The 20,318-nt window shown below is 32.8% G+C and overlaps 1 protein-coding gene across 1 annotated transcript; it reads right to left on the minus strand.

Annotated features, from left to right (window-relative positions):
* Window positions 1-5,252: 5,252 nt before the first annotated feature.
* Window positions 5,253-20,012, minus strand: LOC124356787 (26S proteasome non-ATPase regulatory subunit 8). Its single transcript, XM_046807994.1, has 6 exons — window positions 19,798-20,012; window positions 15,906-15,978; window positions 10,647-10,756; window positions 10,282-10,467; window positions 8,865-9,050; window positions 5,253-5,468 (listed from the first exon to the last, which is right to left on the minus strand). Exons 1-6 carry the CDS (start codon window positions 19,903-19,905, stop codon window positions 5,334-5,336), a joined length of 798 nt encoding a protein of 265 aa, XP_046663950.1. The 5' UTR covers window positions 19,906-20,012; the 3' UTR covers window positions 5,253-5,333.
* Between the last annotated feature and the right edge of the window lie 306 nt (window positions 20,013-20,318).

Here is a 20,318-nt window from a genome sequence, read left to right on the forward strand (position 1 = left end):
ATTAGTTTCATAAGAGCTGAAGACGATGATGTGATTCTGAAGACTGCAACTGGAAATGTTATGCCTGTTGATGGCAAAATTACAATTAACGAGTTTTTCATTAGAGTTCCGATGATTGATTACAAAACCACGAGTAAAATTCAGTTGATTGATGAAATTATAAAATCTCAAAACATCACGTTTAATTTTCTAGATTGGCAATGTATTGAGCAAAAAGGTATTTCCGGAACAACTTATTCGTTCGATATCACAAATATTTATAGAAATATCTTCAATCCCAAGTTCGTTATCATTGGTTTTCAAACAGATAGACAGAATAATCAAGAAAAAAATCCTTCAAAGTTTGATAGTTTGAATGTAAAAAATATCAGAGTAAAATTGAATGGTTCTTATTATCCAGATGAATTACAAAATTTAAACATTTCCGGTGGTCTTTTCAGAATCATGTATCAGATGTATCAAGATTTTAAGAAAGTTTACTACAAAAATATGGAAATGTATTACAACCCCAAAGAATTTATAGCAAATAGACCCATTTATGTCATTGATACAACAAAGAGTTTGACAAATATTTCTAGTTCAAAGAACGATATAATTATCAATATGGATTTTCAAAATGCTGTTACAAACGCGATTTGTTATGTGGTTGTGGTTTCTGAGAAATTTTTAGCCTATGATGTGATTAAGAACGATATTAAAGAAATTCAGTAAAAATCGTCTTATTTTCTGTTGAGCGAATGTTAGCAAATTTCATTATTTCCGTTTATAGATTTTTCATTAAGATTTCTGGATTTTTTCATTAAAACAGCTTATAAATGTAGAAGCAAACATTGAACAGTAAAACAGCTATAGATTCGGTTATTTAACATTCGTGCTTTCCTGTTAGATTTCTTAGATTTGTTTATTGTTCAATGGACAGTATTTTACATTGATTTTCTGACTGTCCCAAAAGTGTCCTAGAACCGGCATATTCATATCTACTTATATATATATATATATATATATATATATATATATATATATATATTTACTGTTTTAATTTAGGGGTAGTTTTTAAGAGTAGAAAATTTAAGAATATTATAATCATTTTTGAGAGTGTGGAATAATATGTAAATCCTTTTCATTATGTTAGTTGATATCAAATTTTAAAGATATCCTTTTCATCATGTTAGTTGATATCAAATTTTAAAGATATTTTCTCTTTGCATTTATAATAGTTTTAAACTAGTTTACCTACTTCTTGATGACATCAATTTTTACTGCATGTGTTGACTCTGTAACCATTCTTGATGAATGTGTGAATAAAGATATTATTGAATTGAATATAAAAAAAATTTTTTAAAATTTTTTATCAAGGGGCAGTTTTCAAGGGCGAAAGGGGGTTAAAAATTTGATAATTATTATAGAGAATATAAAATATTACTTACTCTATACTTACATCTTTTTATGCCATACCAAAGTATTTTTTGTGATTTTTTCCATTTAGGGGTTGTTTGCAAGGGTTGTAAGATTTTCAAGGGGTTGAAAATGAATTTAATATGAGGTAATTGTGTTAGAAAACACTTTACAATGTCACCACTTACTATTAGACATGTTTTCTAGCGATAAAATGGCTCAATGTCAATTTTTCCATTAAGGGGTTGTTTACACCCCTTAAAAATAATAGGCGGAGTTCAGATCATTTTCACTTTTGAAGTTAAGGGTAAGATGAGCCTAATTCCAAAATTTCATGCAAATCGGTTCACAGTAAAAAAATTCGGAGGTAAGGCCGTATTTTTCGCTTCAATGACTGCACTATAATGAATAAAGATGATAAAATATTAGTATAAACATATAATCATATTTTTAGCAATGTATTAGCATTGAGACACTAAAATTTAATTCTTTGTTTGAAGGTTATTGTTGATGATGGAAGGATGTGAATTTTAACCTAGTTTGTAATTATGTATTAGGTTAATTCTTTACCTGAAGAAGAGATCAGATTGCATATCTCAAAAACTTAGTGTTACTGATTTTTTGTTTCATGAACGATGGCAAATGTCCGGAAAAATCCTGTTTCCTTCACTAAAATTTAAGTTCCGGAAGTGAAACATTTATGGATTTGAGATGAGTTTCTATTTATAATGCAATTCTAAACTTTACCCGTGTTCAAATCAGAGCCTCAGATGTGCGGCTGACAGTTAACTAGCTCTTAAACTAATAAACAAATGCTCAAAATTGGGAGTAAGTGGACAGAGCTGGCAGGGTGAACGTATATACTGAGGAAGTGCAAAGAGTGGCAGCTAGAGTGCAAATAAGGAGGGGTTGAAAAAGTGAAAAGAGCTACTAAGCAAAGTACTGATGGAAATACTGTACGTTTTTCTAAAACCTAATGTGGAATATAAAATATTTTACATGCTTAGAATGAATTATTGAGTCCATAAAGTCTAATGCCATAGTAATTTAGTAATATCATAGTAACATCAGACTACATACACTATATTTACCAGTGACTGTCAATTTAGGGTTACTCTCTTTCCAAGCACAGAAGCAGTTACCTACCCACCAGAGTACCATTATTTAGACCAACTTCTGAGAGGCAGGCAGCAAAAAATATGACCATCCTGCACCAGAATCCTGTCTGTTTAATAAAATTAACATTATGAAGTATTAGCTAACAAAGCATTGGAGATAGCTGTTCAGTGATGCCACAACCTAGTGGTAAATGCAAATAGCTAGTCATGGGATGCAGAAAAGAGGAAATGCTGCCAAACATTTGAGCATCAGATGTAGCCAAATATTTGAGTATTACATTCGAAAACAGTTGCAAATGGATTGCATATGTTGATAACCTTTGCAAAAAGCTTGCCATAGAACTTTTTGTTGTAAAAGATCCAGTCTATGATCTTACTAGTCTGCTTACTATGCAGTTTTTTAATCTCACCTCCACTACTCTTGTTCAGAATGGGATAACTCTAATAAAGCAAACCTACAAGGAACCCTTATTCTTTAAAAACATGGCATCCACATTTTAACATGCCTACAACCAAGAGAAACACCCTTATCGAGCTCCACATAATCACTGATTATCTATACATACTTCAAGTAACAATGTATGCAAACAATAAAAATTGTTAAGAGTTTTCAATTAACCAGCACACAGAAAGGTAATGTATTCAGAGAAGCCATCATACATGGGATCCAAGCGTTTTAATATCCTGCCTGAAAGCACAAAATCTCAGAACAATTGTGATGCCATTAAAGGAGATGCCATCTTCCTGATGCTAAGAAGAGGTTGCTGCAACATCCTTTTGTTACAATTGACGGATTCTTAAATTGGAAGTAGCAATGGAATCTTAACACTTATACCTAAATTATACCACTGTTTTGAAGCAATGGTAATTCTCAAGGAATGTATACATAGTGTATTGTCCATTGACACTTTATACTTAGAATAGAATAGAATATATTTATTTCCTCAAAATAAAATTTGAGGAACATACTTATCAAGACAATCTGGGACACAAGGTACATACTTCAATGTATGTACCTTGTGTCCCAGATTGTCTTGATCTACATGACTCCAGAACTTATTTGGATTAATCATTACACAATTATACTAATGTAAATAAAAAAAAAAATTTGTGATTGATAGTAATAGGCTACCTTTGTACACTTCATGTTCCAAATTTTAAATATTTATGGATTCTTAGGTATTTTAGGACAAATAAACAAAATTATTTAGTTATATTTAGCCAAATAAAATATCCCTTCCAGGCAACACATTTTTCCTAATAAAGCAAACTAGGTGGCCTAGTTTGGCAAATTTTCAGGAACGCCAGTTGGTTTCAACGGTGACCAGCCATTGAACGTAACAAAACTATCATTAGCCCCAAACATATATTTTGTAACGTTACGATTGCAGCAAAATGTAGTGTGGATGTAGTTTATGATACAATTTAGGTTCATATGTAAAGTTTTCCTTGATCGATTACAAAACGGTTCTTACTTAAAATATGAACCTTGAAAATGCCAAATTTCATCTAAATCTGTCCACGATTTTGTGTGACCAAGTATCAGGACATTATTCTTCACGATATTTTGCATTTGTAATATTATTAGGATTTTAAAATTAATTAAAATTCCTTAACGATAATAAATTTAGAAGAGTATTGCACTTATTTTTTGTTAATATTAGAACAAATATTTTGCTCAGATTCTGTTTAATTTCAAATAACTATAACCACCATGATTTTTCACTGTGATATGTGGTTGGTTTGTTCAGTTACCATTACATACTAATAATAATGAAAAATATTTACAGCATTTCTCAGTTTTTCAAATCATGTATTATTATTATTGGCTGAGGGTTAGTGAAGTCCATCACTTGAGGGGGTGGAAAAATATTATTTCTGTCTGTCTGTCTCTCTGCACTATATCTCAAAAACAAACTGACAGTTGCCTGTGCTGGTGTAACAAGTGATAGTGCTCTTGAAGTTTCGTGCTCGTGACTCGTATCCTGTGCAGTGACAACCTCCTGGGTTCATTTTCTCCTGTCTGGTTTCCAAGCAGTTTTTGATATGTTGTATCCCTTTTCTTTCTCTTCTTTTTCCAGGAACTAATTATATCACCATCTGATGAAGAGGATAGATTTCAATCCTCGAAACGTTGTGTTTACATTTTTTAACATATAACGATGGCAAAGTCCGAAATCCTACTATCCTTTAAAACCTTCCATTATTATTAACAAACTTTAAACAAAGAGATTTAATTTCAGAGCAATCTTGCATTGTAGTAATCTTCCTAGCTCACAAGAACTTCAATTATTTCAACACCGCTATGAAACCTAACTCAATAAACAAAAATATAAATGTATTATGTGGCAAGATATATCGACAAAGATTTAATCTGCAGAAACTTCATAGACAAGAATGAGTGCTATGACAGTGCACTCAGTAGGCTAACACAATTTCTCTTTTGTCTGCTGGAGGATGTAAAGACGTGTCTTTTCCGCATGACCGTCTGTTTATCTATCCACAGAACATCTTCAGAGTGAAATGAGTTATAGATTTGACATTTAGTATGTGACCTCAGCGAAGCCTGTTATGTAACACGTGGTGTGTTTTACTCCTACCCTGTTGTTATATATTATTAGACATCCTTTAACTTTTCTTAATAACCAAGACGAATTCAATTAACTTTTACCCTATAATGGATAAAAATTATACAAATAATATACTGATTTTGGGATTTTACAAATAAATAAGCAAATATACAAACATGAAATTATTATTCAAAATATTAATATAATACATACTTAGTTTTCATGAAAACACATACAGTAAAAGTGATTTTTAAACTATCATCTCCAGCTCTCGAGCGTACTCAATGACTTGTTCAATCAGCTCAGTAGACGGCAGTGCCTCTTCTGACTTCTTCTCTTCTACTCCAAACGTGTAATAATTATCTCTACCCAGGGTCCAGTTTTTCTACAAAAGTTAGATGCATATTTATTGGTATATCACACAAAATATATGTACGTTTTAAATTTAACTTAATTTCAAAAGACTTTTGAAGTTATAAAATTTAGTTTTGACACTCCCTGAAATATTACTGGAATTACTTGAAGGTAATGACAGCCTGAAATAAGCAGTTTGGTAATTATTTCTACATACAAAATTTAAAACAATTTTTTATAATAACTCCTAAGAATATCCTACCACAATACGACTTGTCGATATGCTACGGTCCTTCGGCTTGGAGTTGATGGTCAAATCTCCGACACAAACTGCTATCGACAACGTCGTTTCCAACATTCCAAAAGTCACAGTGTCTGTGGTTAATACAGCCATCTCGGACCACTATGGCCAAGAGGCTATAATTATGGGAAAACAAATCGAGAGGGAGCTCAAAATTACAAAAATCATAAGAGACACAAGGCCAAATAACATTGCTCTCCTTAATGCTTCCCTTTCAAAGGAACAATGGAATTTTCTAAATTTTACACAACCCGTAGAACAGCAGTTTCAATCATTTAATAATTGCCTTAATTATCATCTCGATCTATGCTGTCCTACAAAAATAATCAAAGTTTGCCCTAAAAAGACAAACAGTAACTGGATCACGAAAGGAATACTGGTTTCAAGAGAAAAATTGAAATTTTTCTCTGAAATTTACCAGACTAATGTAAATGAAAATTTCAAAAAAGATTTATAAAAAAGTGATTCAGGCGGCGAAAGCATATGATGTCTCGAATAAAATTCTTTCTTCCAAAAACGTTTCCAAAACTGTGTGGGATATCATTAACAATAAATCCAAAACTTCCAAACAAATCAAAGTGAAAATTGGAGATAGATTGGTGCAGGACGAAGCCGAGGTTGCCCATGAGTTTAACAGGTTTTTTGCATCTGTTACTTGTGGGCTGGATCCTCGGCCGTCTGAGCCCCAAGTTACCCAAACACAAAGACAGTGCCCTGTAGCATCTATGATGCTGGCGCCAGTTCTTGAGAAAGAGCTAACCGAAATTATCCAACAGCTCCCAGGTAAAAAATCTACTGATCTTAATTTAATTTCCATGTGGCTCATAAAAAAGTGTTCCCAACACATTCTGAGCCCCCTAACTCAACTAGTGAATTTGTCTTTCCAAACAGGAGATTTTCTCTCACTCCTGAAAATGGCTAAAGTAACTCCTATTTTCAAAAAGGATGACCCATATTCCATCAATAACTATCGGCCTGTCTCCATTTTGCTAGTTCTGAGCAAAATGTTTGAAAAACTCTTTTTGGTAAGAATGCTTGGATTTCTTAATAGTCACAACCAGCTCTCTGATGACCAATGGGGCTTCAGAAAGGGCAAATCGACGGTAGACGCAGTAGTGAGTCTAGTCGAAAGAGTTGTAGAGGGATTAGAAAGTCGAAACCCCACCTTAAGTGTGTTTCTCGACTTATCCAAAGCATTTGACTGTGTTGACCATAATATACTGCTTGAAAAGCTGGAATCGCATGGCATTCGAGGAGTGCCTCTTTCGTGGCTCAGTTCATTCATAAGCCACAGAACCCAAGTAGTTCAAATATCAAACCAACTTTCAACACCAATAGAAATGAAGTATGGAGTTCCTCAGGGCTCCATACTCAGTTCAATTCTTTTCCTCGTCTATGTCAATGATATAGAGTCATCACTACTGCACAGGAGACTCGTGCAGTATGCTGATGACACGACTCTCTGTTTCAATGGAAAATCAAAGGAAGTGTTGGAACAACAGGCTTTTGTTGACCTGAATAATTATTGTGTCCAACACTTCCAAAGTCTAAATCTCACAACAAACGCCTCAAAATCCAATTTTTTGAATTTCTCTTTGCGAAGTGGAGATTCTGGGTGTGGGCCTGCCATAATGTTGGCAAACTCCGTTCTAGAAGAAACAGAATCCACTAAATTCCTTGGAATACACCTTGACCAAGGGTTGACATGGAATGCTCACATCAACTCAATTTGTACCAAATTAGCCTCAGGCATTTATGTTATGAGGTCTTTAGCCAAATACTGCCCGAGTCAAGTACTGATGACGGCATATTATGGTCTGATTTACCCACATCTTACCTACGGATTGGTGTTGTGGGGCTCTAGTGCAAACAATAAATTTTTGAGAGCCTTCAAACTTCAAAAGAAAGCGATTCGAATAATTGCAAAATTGAGTTTTAGAGAGTTGTGCCGACCAGCCTTCAAACACTTCCAACTGTTGACTCTGCCCTGTCTGTACATCCTGGAAACAGTTTCATTCTGTATGTCCAAATGTACCCTGATGAGGGGCCGTGACGTGCACGGATATGAGACAAGAGGCAGAGACAACTACCATGGAAAACATAGAAAGGTGGTTTTATGCCTTTGCAAGCAGGTGTCCATTTTATCAACAGATTGCCAGCTTCCATTAAATGCACCAACACCTAAGGCATTATAAACCCGTCTTAAACACTTTTTAGCGTCAATGGCATTTTATAATGTCAGCGAGTTTTTGGCATGTAACTGGGAGACCACCCATTTTGAAAATAGACCCTGGCGTTGAAAATGGTGAAAATTGGCGAGTGACTGGAATTAATTAATGCAAAATATGTATGTATGAATGTGACACTGTGATATGTTTGCAAAATTTTAGACTAAATGGCTGACTTTTACCATATAATGTATATTGTTTACGGTAATAAAAGGTTTGAATTTGAATAAAGCCAAGAGACTACTCACTGAATGTCAATGTCGACAAAATAACTTTTTCTTACACGAGATGCTGTACATATTCTACTCATGTTTAGGCCTACATGACAAATGCTTGACAATGACTTGTATATCATTAATTAAGATTAACTTCTTGCAATTTTTTTAAGGAGAAGCCTATAATCTTTTTAGCCTTATTTTGCCCATTCTCACAGGCTACTGGCCTGTGCAAGGATCTTATCAAACACAGTTAGGGTGAGTCGATACAGTACAAAGATGGTGTTAGTGATAAAAAGTGCAATGGTCACAGACAGGATTTGAACCTGCACTATCTCTACCCTATCCAAATTCTGACATCTTAGACCACTCGGCCATTGTTTCTCCCAATTCAAAGTACTTACTTTTACATGAGCTAAAAATATTTTTTTTAAAGGATTAAAAATGATAAAACATACAATAGGTATCAAAATTTACAGAAATCAATTGTAATTTGTAAAATTAGTCATGCATTAATGTCTAATTTCTTTCAGTCTTGTTAACACAAAACATCTTAGCAAAGGTTGCAAATCACAGATTTTTTTAATGGATACGGATTTTAATCCCTACTGTAATGCTACCTGGCATTCATGAAGTATGTTTTGTAGTTAAAGGAAGTCAACACAGTTACGATCATTACATACCTTACTTCCATAATCCTTGATTGCGGTTTGGTTAGGGAGATTCAACATTCTGGTGGCTTCATGAGCCGATATTTTCCTGTAGGCTTTCTCCAGACAGGTAGCAATCTCATCCCTTACAGTCTCCAGCAGTATATCAATAAAAAAGTTGTAGCTTTCTGCAGGCACATTGCCTTTGGCAAGGAATATCTGTAACAGTTCATTGATTATTACTTTAACTAGTACTGAATTCAAATTCAACATTATATATCAAATGAAGTGACAAGCAGTTATGTTTGAGTAAAAGGATAAAAAGAAATCCTTTATTTAAAACATTAATACAATTGTTTATTCTTAATTAGAAATTATGTACAATGTTTTTACTCCCTGTTGAGTTTACAAAGAAAAAATTTTAAATTAACTTTTCTAAGCCTTCCTTTAACTTTACACAAATTTGGGTAAGATTTAACTGCATTTCTTCATATTTGACTATCCAAATTCTGAGGAAATATCACAATTTGAAATATTTTACAAAGAAACAAATAGAGAAATAAAGAAGTGCAAAAAATTGTATAAAATAAAAGCTTGCATTAGACCCTAGCATGACACGCTCAAATCTTTGCATTATTTTTGTATTAGTGTAATAGATACAAAAATTAATGACACTTTTTTTTATTAAGCAGTAACTTATTGGGTTTGATCAAATAGAAAAAAAAACAAAAACAAAACAGCAATGCTTTAACTGATTTTTTGTAGTTTTGGTATGTACACATACCAATGACATGTTTATAGAATACGAAGAATAATCAATAATTGCCTTTTTCATAACATACTGAAGAATACCAATCAGTCAACTGCGGGAGAATCTTTACATCGCAGAATGAGATAGAGAGTACCTACGGTTACTCAGTATAGAGCCACACTTAATAAAGCAAGTGCACACATGCTCTTTTATAAAGTTAATAGTAGTGCAAAAGAGTCATATCAGTGAGGATCACGGTGTGATGTTACAGTCATGGCACAATCTGAAAAGAAAATGAGAAAAAACAAGCATATGTGGATTATAGGAACAATGGAATTCACTTGTTTCTAAAAATCTCTGCTAGACTGTATATGAGTTTAGGCAAACATATGTATACATTACGGAACTAGAGAATATTGTTTAGAGCCTTAGCGGTTCCTGAAAAATGACAGAGATTACAGTTTGTGGCATGCAGCACTTAACTCTAAGAATTATTAGCAAAATATTAATGTAGCAGTGGAGAACCTAAAAAAGCAAAAGAAAATAAGATTAGATGTTGGTAGTTACTCAGTGATGTCAGAAAATGATCGTAATTAAAAAACTGAGAAATGCAGTGTTGCCTAATAGAATACAAACAGCATAGCAAGAACAAAAAATAATAATAAAAGCGATGAATGGTGATACGGACTGGTTCAATACCTTGTTATAGTTGCCTTCCATGAGATATTGCTCCAGAGACAACGGGTGGCGGATGTAGACATTGCTCTGTATCTGATCGGCTGGCAGCAGCTCCAACTCTGTGTGGAACTCTGCCACCCTGTTCTGTGACAGCAACAGCAGCAGGTTCAGCCCCAACAGCTGGTACTTGAAAGAAGATTCTGGCAGCTGAAACACACAACAATGTTTTTATACAATTTTTATTATTGGTGTACTTAGCATGAAAATAAAATTTACTGCTTAAGTGTTAACTGATTTAACTGGCAAGAGCAGTGCAAAAAAATCTAATTTCTATTTCTAAACAGTAACTTTCAGAAAGTAAATTAACGCCCAAACTTAGATTTCACCTGATCCCTGTAGTCTAAATAGTAGCACTTCAGTTGGGCCATGTACCGCTCGAACGAAGGGATGTCTCTCACAGCGATACTGTACTGCGCTCCTATCTCCAGAATATCTCCTATAGGAAACAAAACATATAACAAATCATAAAACAGCCATAGCAAGAAAACGTAACATTAGGATTGTTGTCCCTGTTGTAACACATATGCAAATTCGAGTACTTTTACAAAATACGAAAAATGTACTAAATAAATTAAAAAATTGCTGGTATTATTTCTAATATCATAAGTTTAAATGTGGCTTCTATATAGTACGGGTATGTACTTTTCACAACTTTAACTGGCCACGGATTTTATTAAATGCTTGAGATTCACAACACATGATATGTATACGAAAATGTATTACATGAAAATATGTATAGTTCTTATTGAGGTGGCAGTAGTTAAATTACCACTTGAGTTTTCCCCCCATACAAACAATATTAAAACTCATGCACTTTTATTCCTCCTTATTTTTAATCATAGAGTTCTGGGAGATGTCTCGTTGTAAAGATATGATTTACATGCATCCAAATGCTTTTGAGCTTTTCTTCAATATTTATATGGGTAATTCGGAAAAAATCTCAAACTGTTGTATGTCATTATTGAAATATTCAAAAAGTACACACTTTCAAAACAAAAAGTACTGTGTGGCAACCAGCTTTATTTTGTTATATATATATATTTATGTAAATTACAATATTAAATAGTAAAACAAAAATAATTATATTGATCAATTCAAAAATAACTAAATTGTGAAATTTTGAGTTTAGTACTTAACTATTATATTTAGTAAAACCAAGCTTAGGATATTTTGCTAATCCCTTAAAAAAATGGCAGCGGTTCAAAGGGTTAATTTAAGTATCAAAATATAATCTGAATCTTGAACTTTAGTTGTAGAACACACTAAAAATATCAGTCAATATTTAAAAATAATTTTCTGATATTTTAGCAAATCTCAAATTTTTAACTTCCAAATAGAAAGTTTCTTCCAAAAACTTTTACATTTAAAACAAATTTTTTCATACACCTTAAAATTAAAAACATTTTTCTACAGAGAAGCCAACTTTTAAGTATAGATCTTTAATTTGTATAAAAAGTACAGGAAGAGTATTTTATTTAGCTTTATAAAGCAACACAATTTGCTTGTTTCTTAAACACAAGGGATACTATTCATATCTGTACCCCTAATAAAAAAAAAAAAAAAAAAAAAAAAAAAAAAAAAAAAAAAAAAAAAAAAAAAAAAAGGAAGTCGGAATGTACACCATCTCCAACCCAGCTTCACGTGACATTTTCATGTGGGCTCTGTTACTTCTAAGGTGACCACCACTGATTCAAATATTGTCACCAAGTTATGGTTCCAAGGCTTAAACCTGTTGTCTAGAAAATGATTGGGCTATGTAAGATTACTCATCGTAACGATCCTTATTTGTGGTGCTTAATACCGATTTTGATTTGTATTAAATATTCAATCACAGAATCTAGTATGAATTATATTACGTTCTAATCATCCAGTTTTGGACTTTGGTTTTCATTTCTATTCTAATTTATAGTGTCATTCTTGGTTTTTCCAAGTTAAAAATTAAATGCACTATCAAAAAAATATTATATTATTACTATAATATTATATTATTATATTATTTATTTCGTGTTACATATTATATTATTTACTCTGAATAGCTTGTTTAGTTGTAATATTGTGTACTAAACATTTAAAAATTTATTCATCAGAGAAGAGGGAGTTGTTTTAACACTTAAAAGTTCCTCTTTGTTAAGCATCTTGTTGCTTGGTATCATGAATGTTGCCAACTAGAAACTTCTTACTGAAATTATCACATTTTTGTCACCTACAACACATTTACGATGATTTCAGTAAAACCATAGACCTAGGGTGACCAAACGTACCGGAAAACCAGGATTGTCCTGGTTTTTTTTATCATGTCATACGTTGTCCTGAAAAACTGTCTTGGGATATCTAAAAGTCCCAGAATTAGTTTTTTTAAGGATTTTATGACACTACTTAGAACTTCATATAGCCTAGTTGAGTCTTATAATGAAGTGATTTGATTTATTTGACTCATTTGTGCTTTATCTATTGACAATCATGTTGACTTCCGCTTGTCGTGCTATTATCAATACTCACATTACTATCAGCTGTCAAAATGTGTATTGTTGAGGTTATGTCAGTGTAGTTACTCTAATTACTTACCGTTATATCTGTATTGATTAGTACTTTGAATCGAGCTCAAAAATGCAGTAGCATACTTGTAAATTCAGTGACACTTATTGCAGTGAGAGGAACTTTATCAAGAAAGGACATTTTGATAATGAAGCTGAGTGCTCTGTTTGTAATGGTTTCATTAGTATCAGTCATGGTGGGTGTTCTGAGATAGTTGATCTGATGTGATATCAAGTCTAAGAAATATGTCAACAGATTCAGTACGGTACACCTAGTGGTATTAACCCTTTGAGTGCCAACGCCCGATTTTACCGGACGACAAAAGTTGGCCGAAAAGTGCCGATGTCCGATTTTACCAGACGTTCGGGAAAAAAGTCACTAAAAATTGTAACCTTTAATATTTTTAAATAATATCATATTGAAATGTTTGTGAAGAATCATTCTTTTCAAAATAAATTGTTATAGTACACTTCCGATCAAACTTTAAATTATGAAACTCACATATAAACATTTTTGGTTGCCATAGGTACCAGAAAACAATGTGACAATAGTTTCTTAAAAGTTGTATAACTTACTCATTATTGAAGATAATAATATAAATTTTTCCAGATTTGCAGACAATTGCATACACTTTCCAGTGATATGGACTAAGAAAAGGATATAAATTTTTTTGGTCATAATAATTTGGTTGAAAAATGAAATTAAAAAATATTTCTGAATTTTTTTTTTAGGTAAGTCCATTTTTGGTATTCCTAAATGTAGTGTTATGGTAACTTTGTTATTTTATGCTAATTAAACAGAGTTTTCAGAGAAAAATAAAAAAAAAGAATCATGTTGATAGCTTATTAAATAATCGAACTGTGAATTTTTTACTAAAACCTTGCAAAATGCCTGAAAAAGGGCTGGCACTTTTAGGTACACCCACTAGAAAAATACCTGGCACTTTTCAGTATACCCACTCAAAAAATACTTGGCACTCAAAGGGTTAAGACTAGAACTATTTCGTTTTATCACAATGAAGTGAAGACACAAAAGTTTGAGCAGCCAAGCTTACTTTAGCCTACCACACAGTAAAATATCACCGAAGTTTTAGATCTAGTGATTGTACAAATAAACTTAATAGCGTTATATCTGATAGCTCATACATTACAAAAAAATGTAATTTGGCTAGAACCAAAGTATCAGCCTTACTTGAAAGAGTCATTGCTCCCCAAAGTTTAAAGGAAAGTCTTGATAGTATAAAGAAGTCTAATTTTTATGGAATATCTACTGATGAGTAAAAAAGTTATTAAAATATTTTCATTTGCTGTTCAGTTTTTTTATATCAATGAAGGAATTTAGTCCAAACTTTTGAGGGCGAGTTTCCTACAGTACTAAATGAAACATCTAACTAAATTTCAAAATTTTGATCTTGAATAAAGCAAATGTATGGCCTGTTGTGGAGATAATATGAATACCAATTTCGGTGGCGTGGAAAGAAGAGGGAAATATAATGTGTTTACAAAATTAAAGTCAGCATTGAATGAAAACATTGAAAGAATAGGCTGCCCTGCGCATATTCTGAACAAATGTGTGCAGATAGCTGCTGATATGAGCTGTGATTTTGAAATCATCATTGTCAAGATATTTTCGTTTCTCTATGTACACAGTAAGAAAAGAGAGGTTTAAGGAGTTTTGTGATTATGTGGGAACAGAATACATGAATATATTGAGTCACTCAAAAACTAGTTTATCTTTATTTCCAGCAGTTGAACGTTTCATTAGGCTATTTCAAGTCTTAAAGGACTTATTCCTAAATAAAGAAAAAGCCCCAAAGTTATCGGTTCAGTTTTTCAGCAACCCTTTAAATGAAGCATACTTAGTTGGTTCATTACTTGGTTCATTCACAACCAACTCAGCATGGAATTTAAAAAAACTGAAGGGATCCAGAAAAGTGTAATTGAGATAGTGGATGTCCTGAACAATATTTTAGAAATTGTTACTAAGAAAAGAACAGAAGTCAATTTTGTTTAGTGTTAAACCGCAACTTAAACAAGCAGAAGTAACACCATCAGTTGAAAATAATTTTAAAAATGAAGTAAGTTTTATGACATTTATATAGGGTATCTCATAAAGTAAATGCTTCATTTCCCTCATTTATGATACTCAATTGGATATTATTAACGAGAATACCAACATGAGAGTGTTGAAGAGAGAGTGTCTTATTTGATGGGGAAAGAAATTGAAATTAACGACTATCGTTTTTGATCAATTCAGGATACTGAAAAATGTATTAAAGAAAATCTTCCTAAGTGGAATAATAAAAAAGAGGTACCACTGAGTGTCATGAAAAATAGGTGAAGTTTTTTAAACACTGTGAAAATATTAAACAATATTTTGAGTTGGTAAAAATTACAAAATATTTGTTTGCAATACCAGTCCATAATGCAAATACCGAAATAATATTTTCTTTCATGGATATCCAATGGACTGATGAAAGAAACAAAATGGAAGTGGACTCTCGAAGCAATCCTTCAGATCCTTTACAACTACAAAATGGACTGAACAGAATTTTATAACTACATTTTAAAAAGAAATGACCAGGATAGCTGAAAAATATAGTTTTCTTTAAGAGTGGTCAACCCTGTCTACAGTGTTGAAGAATATATGTAATATTTAAACTGTACATAATAATGACAGGTTATATTTTTAACAACACTAGATTTTACTTAATATAAAGTATTTCTGGTTTAGAACATACATGAAAATGTTGTTTTTGTGTTACACGTACGTACTTAAATAAATGGATACTATACAGATAAATCAGCATTCTTATTTCAACTCTTATCCAAGGACTATGAGATCAGTTGGTGTATCCAGGCTGAGAGGAGGGAGGGGGGTGTACATTTTTGGAGTTGTGTTTACTTTCAGCAATGATTAATTTGGTCATCCTACATAGACCTCACTTCAACTATAGCTTTGTATACAATTTTAAAGTAGACAACTTGAAATAAAACTTACTTATACAATGTTAAGTATATGAATTCAAATTAATCTTAATATTTACTTACTAGCTAGTATGAGTTCTTGCTGTGAAGCCTTTGAATTTGATGTTGGTAGGAACATCAGGCTGGTCAAACCAACCTAAACAGAAACAAATAAATACCTTCAAACTTAATTGATAAACTGATACTTTATTCATTAATTTTCAAGTTGAAATATCACACAGAAGGCTAGCATAGTTACAGTATATATTTTTTTGTATGCATGCTAATGAGATTGGATATCATCAGTCTCCATGTTATGATTACAAAAACCAAGAACAGTATAAAGAATGATACAACCAACAATACAATACAAACACACACACAACACACGGTATTTTATTTTGCTTACAGATATATTTGAAGCTCTGCATACATAGTCTAATTGTGTTGATATTCCTAATTTAATTCTAAAACTAACTTATCCATTTAACCCATTGCGGATCGTATTGTTTTGGCGTGCGGGCACGAATTAATTTACGGTCAGCGGCCGAACGAACAGCAATGTATTGCTAGTTGTAGGTTAGGCCTTGGCCGCTGTGTGACGAGCCCAGCTCGTCAGTGATCCGCAATGGGTTAAGTTATGCATTATCTTTGAAAAATACAACCTGAGCAAAAGCAAGTTTGCATTAATTTAATATTCATTCTTTCACTTTATGTTCGATTACAAAGTCAACATTTCGTTCCATGGCTCTACACTCACATGAGATATCAACAAAAATATTGCCCCTATATTCGCAAAGAAATACTTGTTAACAGAATTAATGTAGGGAGTTTCATAAATATGTACTAAATGTTAAATGGTTTGAAATAAACTAAATAAGCTCCTCCGATCGATTAGTTAATTTTGTTCAACATCCAATTGTGATTTTAGCCTATTTAAAAAATGTATAATACAGTGTCGCTAGAAAGTTTAGGGACACCTGTCTGAAAGAGAAATGTTACAGTTGGCCCTAAACTAACTAATTTCTCAATGCTATTGATTGTTGGCTGTTTTAAGGACATCAATTCAAGTTTTTATTCAAAATTTCAATATTTTATTTCCAAAAATGTGGAAGAAGCATGCATTAATGTATTTTAAGGAACTGCCAAAAAAAAACCTTGTTTTTTTAGATATTTTATTTTTATAACTTCTTAACGGCTTTGCCATATTGTAATGAAACTTGCACAGTACTTTTATTATAATATGATGATCATTTAAAAAAATATGTCATGTTACAAATAAATTTTGTACTCAACTGGTCAGGGTACAAATAAAATTTTATTTTCGAACATTTTATAACAAAAAATGTGAGTTTTAATTTCGCTTCTACAAGTAGACGCCTTCATTTACAGACATGCGGTCTGCACGTCATTGTTCCTCTGGCGGTTGTTTTGTGAAACAAGCCTGCGCGCGCATTCCACACTGCCATTGTGACAGTTGTACTGCAATCTCTTCTTTGTGATTTGTTTATTTCGCTGTTTTGTGAAAGTTAAAGCTGTGATTATGGGCCGCTCATCTGTGTTCCGAGGACATTAAATGGCAAAGTTATCGGTATGTATAAAACCGGTAGTTCATACCGAACAATTGCATCCAAGTTACATGTGTCTAAAACATGTGTTGAAAATACAGTGCGACGTTTTAACCTAGCCGGTACCGTGATTGATGCCCCGCGGAGTGGTAGGCCACGTAAAACCACGCCTCGGCAGGATCGTAAGCTACTCGTGATGAGCAAAAAGGACCGAAATGCAAGTGCACTGATTTACTAAGCAGCATGAAACAAGATGATGATCGTTACAATGTGAGTGTAGCAACTGTGAGTTCCAGACTTAGAGATGCAGGTATGAAATCATTTTACGCTATCCGCAAACCTTTGTTAAATGACAAGGCCAAAAAGACACGCCAAGTTTGGTGCAAGGCTCGATTAGGGGTGGACAAAAGAAGCTTGGCGGCGTGTTTTGTTTTCTGATGAAAGCCGTTTTGAACTATTTCCAAGGCGCAGAGTTAGGGTACGACGTACCAATACTGAAAAATTTCTACCAGCATGTGTAGCACCTGTAGTTCAGACAGGCCGGTGGCGAAAGCAGTAATGATATGGGGTTGCATTTCAAGTGAGGGTCCTGGGGAGCTTCAGTTCGTTGAAGGCACAATGAACAGTATTAAATATTGTCAAACTCTAGAAGAATTCATGTTACCATCTGCCAATAAATTGCTTGGTGAAAATTACATCTTTCAACAAGACAATGCACCGTGCCACAAATCAAGACACACACAAGAATGGTTCAGTAATCATGATGTTGAGGTCTGAAGTGGCCACCACGAAGCCCGGATCTTAATCCGATAGAAAATTTATGGAATACCATGGCCAGTCGTCTAGCGAAGAACAAACCCAAGAACAAAGCTGAACTGAAGTTCATGTTGGCACAGATATGGCGGAGTATCAAGAAGGAAGACTGTCCTGACACTCATTGATTCGATGCCAAAACGGATCAAAGAATGTTATAAAAGCTAATGGAGGACCTATTGATTACTGATTTGTATGTATTCATGTCCATTTTACTATTTTGTATAATTTAAATATTTGTTTCCATTAAAAACAAACTTTTGTCAGAAATTTGTGTTTTTTTTTAAGCCTGTCCCTAAACTTTTTAGCGACACTGTATATCTCGTGGGTACAGTCCAATAAGCGGACCCAGTTTTTTTATATCGAAATTGGCAAACGATATTACTTAATCATAACCATCGATATAATCAATCGATACTGATGAATTATTTTTAACAACTTAAATAATCTATATGAAACAGCTGTAAACACTTTCAATAATACAAGGTAATATTTTAAATTTCACGTAACATTGTGTATTAAAATGGCCGTCAATCTTAGGAAGCTTCACGAAATTGCTTTAAAAGACGATAAAATATGTTTTTTATGGCTTCAGGATGTTGGGTTAGTACCTAAGAATCCATTATGTGATATTTGTGGAAAGGTAACAAATGTAACTGTCAGAGGAGCTAACATGGTCGTCTTCAGATGCAAAAGAAGAAGGTAATGGTGGACACAACTTTAGTAAAAACGTTTTCGTTCTGTTTCATTTAGTTATAAAGTTATGAGTTTTCCCTGATTTTGGTTATGTTCATTTATTATTTGTTATCATTAAAATTCACATTTTAATTTAAACATATGATTGGTTATTACTTTTATATCGATTGATAGTCTATGATTCGATATGCGAATAATTAGGTATCGATGATTATATTCTTCGATATAAAAAACCGGGTTCCGCTTATTGGACCCTACCCATATCTCGTTAAAAAGTCAGAGCATATAAAACTACAAGAAATATATCATGAACAAACACAACACATTTTGAAAAAGCATTTAGAACTTATAGGCCTATACAACATTTGCTATCTTGTTTTCCTGATGAAAAATAAATTTACAAAATGTATTTTCGATAATTGTTGTGATGAACACTTATTGTGCTGCTGCTTATGTTTCTATTTAACAAAACAACAAAATGTTTCTATTTACAATAGTATAATAAATAATAAATTTATTTGTGATCATCAGCCCCTAGAACCATTAGTTTTAACATTTAGACCACAATCTCAAAACAATGGCTTTGCAACCATTGTATTTAATTTCACTGATACATTAGATAGGCTAGCCAACATTTTTAATTGATGGTATTGGTGATAAACTCCAACTGAAGTATAAAATATACCAAGGCAATATAGGATGACTTGCATTACCTTAGCAATTACATATAGGTCCTTGTGGACTATTTGTAAATATAAAAATATTAAGAGTGGTTATTATGGAAAGATATCTGGTGAAGGAAGCCTTCACGATTTCGTAGTAAACACCTATGACTATAATTTAGAAATAAAACTGACTTAAACAAACATAACCTAAAATTACTAAGTAACTCAACTTACCTTTAATTTTGACAGCAACTGTCCGCATGCCTCTAAATTCTGAGGCTTTTTTGTCCATTCCGATTTCAATTTTTGATAAGCAGAAACAACTTCTTTCACGGCTGCCATTTAAAATTACTAAATTGTTTTAATATGTAACTAGAAATTCCCTTTGGCTGTACTTAAGTTCGACAGTTCAAGTTCAATTCTGAATTCAACACAAACAGCACAGGCACAGGAGTAGGAACTGATGAAAATCAGTGTTGCCTACAGAACTGAGTAAATTACTCAGAACTAAACTTAAAATTACCTGCAAGCTACAAACATTGAACGAGTTGTCCCACTATGTATACAATAAATACTACAAACTTACAGTAGCCTATTTTTTTATTGCCAACGGCATAGCCAGTATTATACATAAGATATAATTATAGATTATCAATAATAATAAAAAAGTATAGAATAATAACTAACATATTATGATAGTATGATAATAGATTATAGGATTACATAAAGTGAACGCAAATAGAGAATTTAACTAC

The sequence above is a fragment of the Homalodisca vitripennis genome, chromosome 3, assembly GCF_021130785.1.
Source record: "Homalodisca vitripennis isolate AUS2020 chromosome 3, UT_GWSS_2.1, whole genome shotgun sequence".
NCBI classification, from domain to species: domain Eukaryota; kingdom Metazoa; phylum Arthropoda; class Insecta; order Hemiptera; family Cicadellidae; genus Homalodisca; species Homalodisca vitripennis.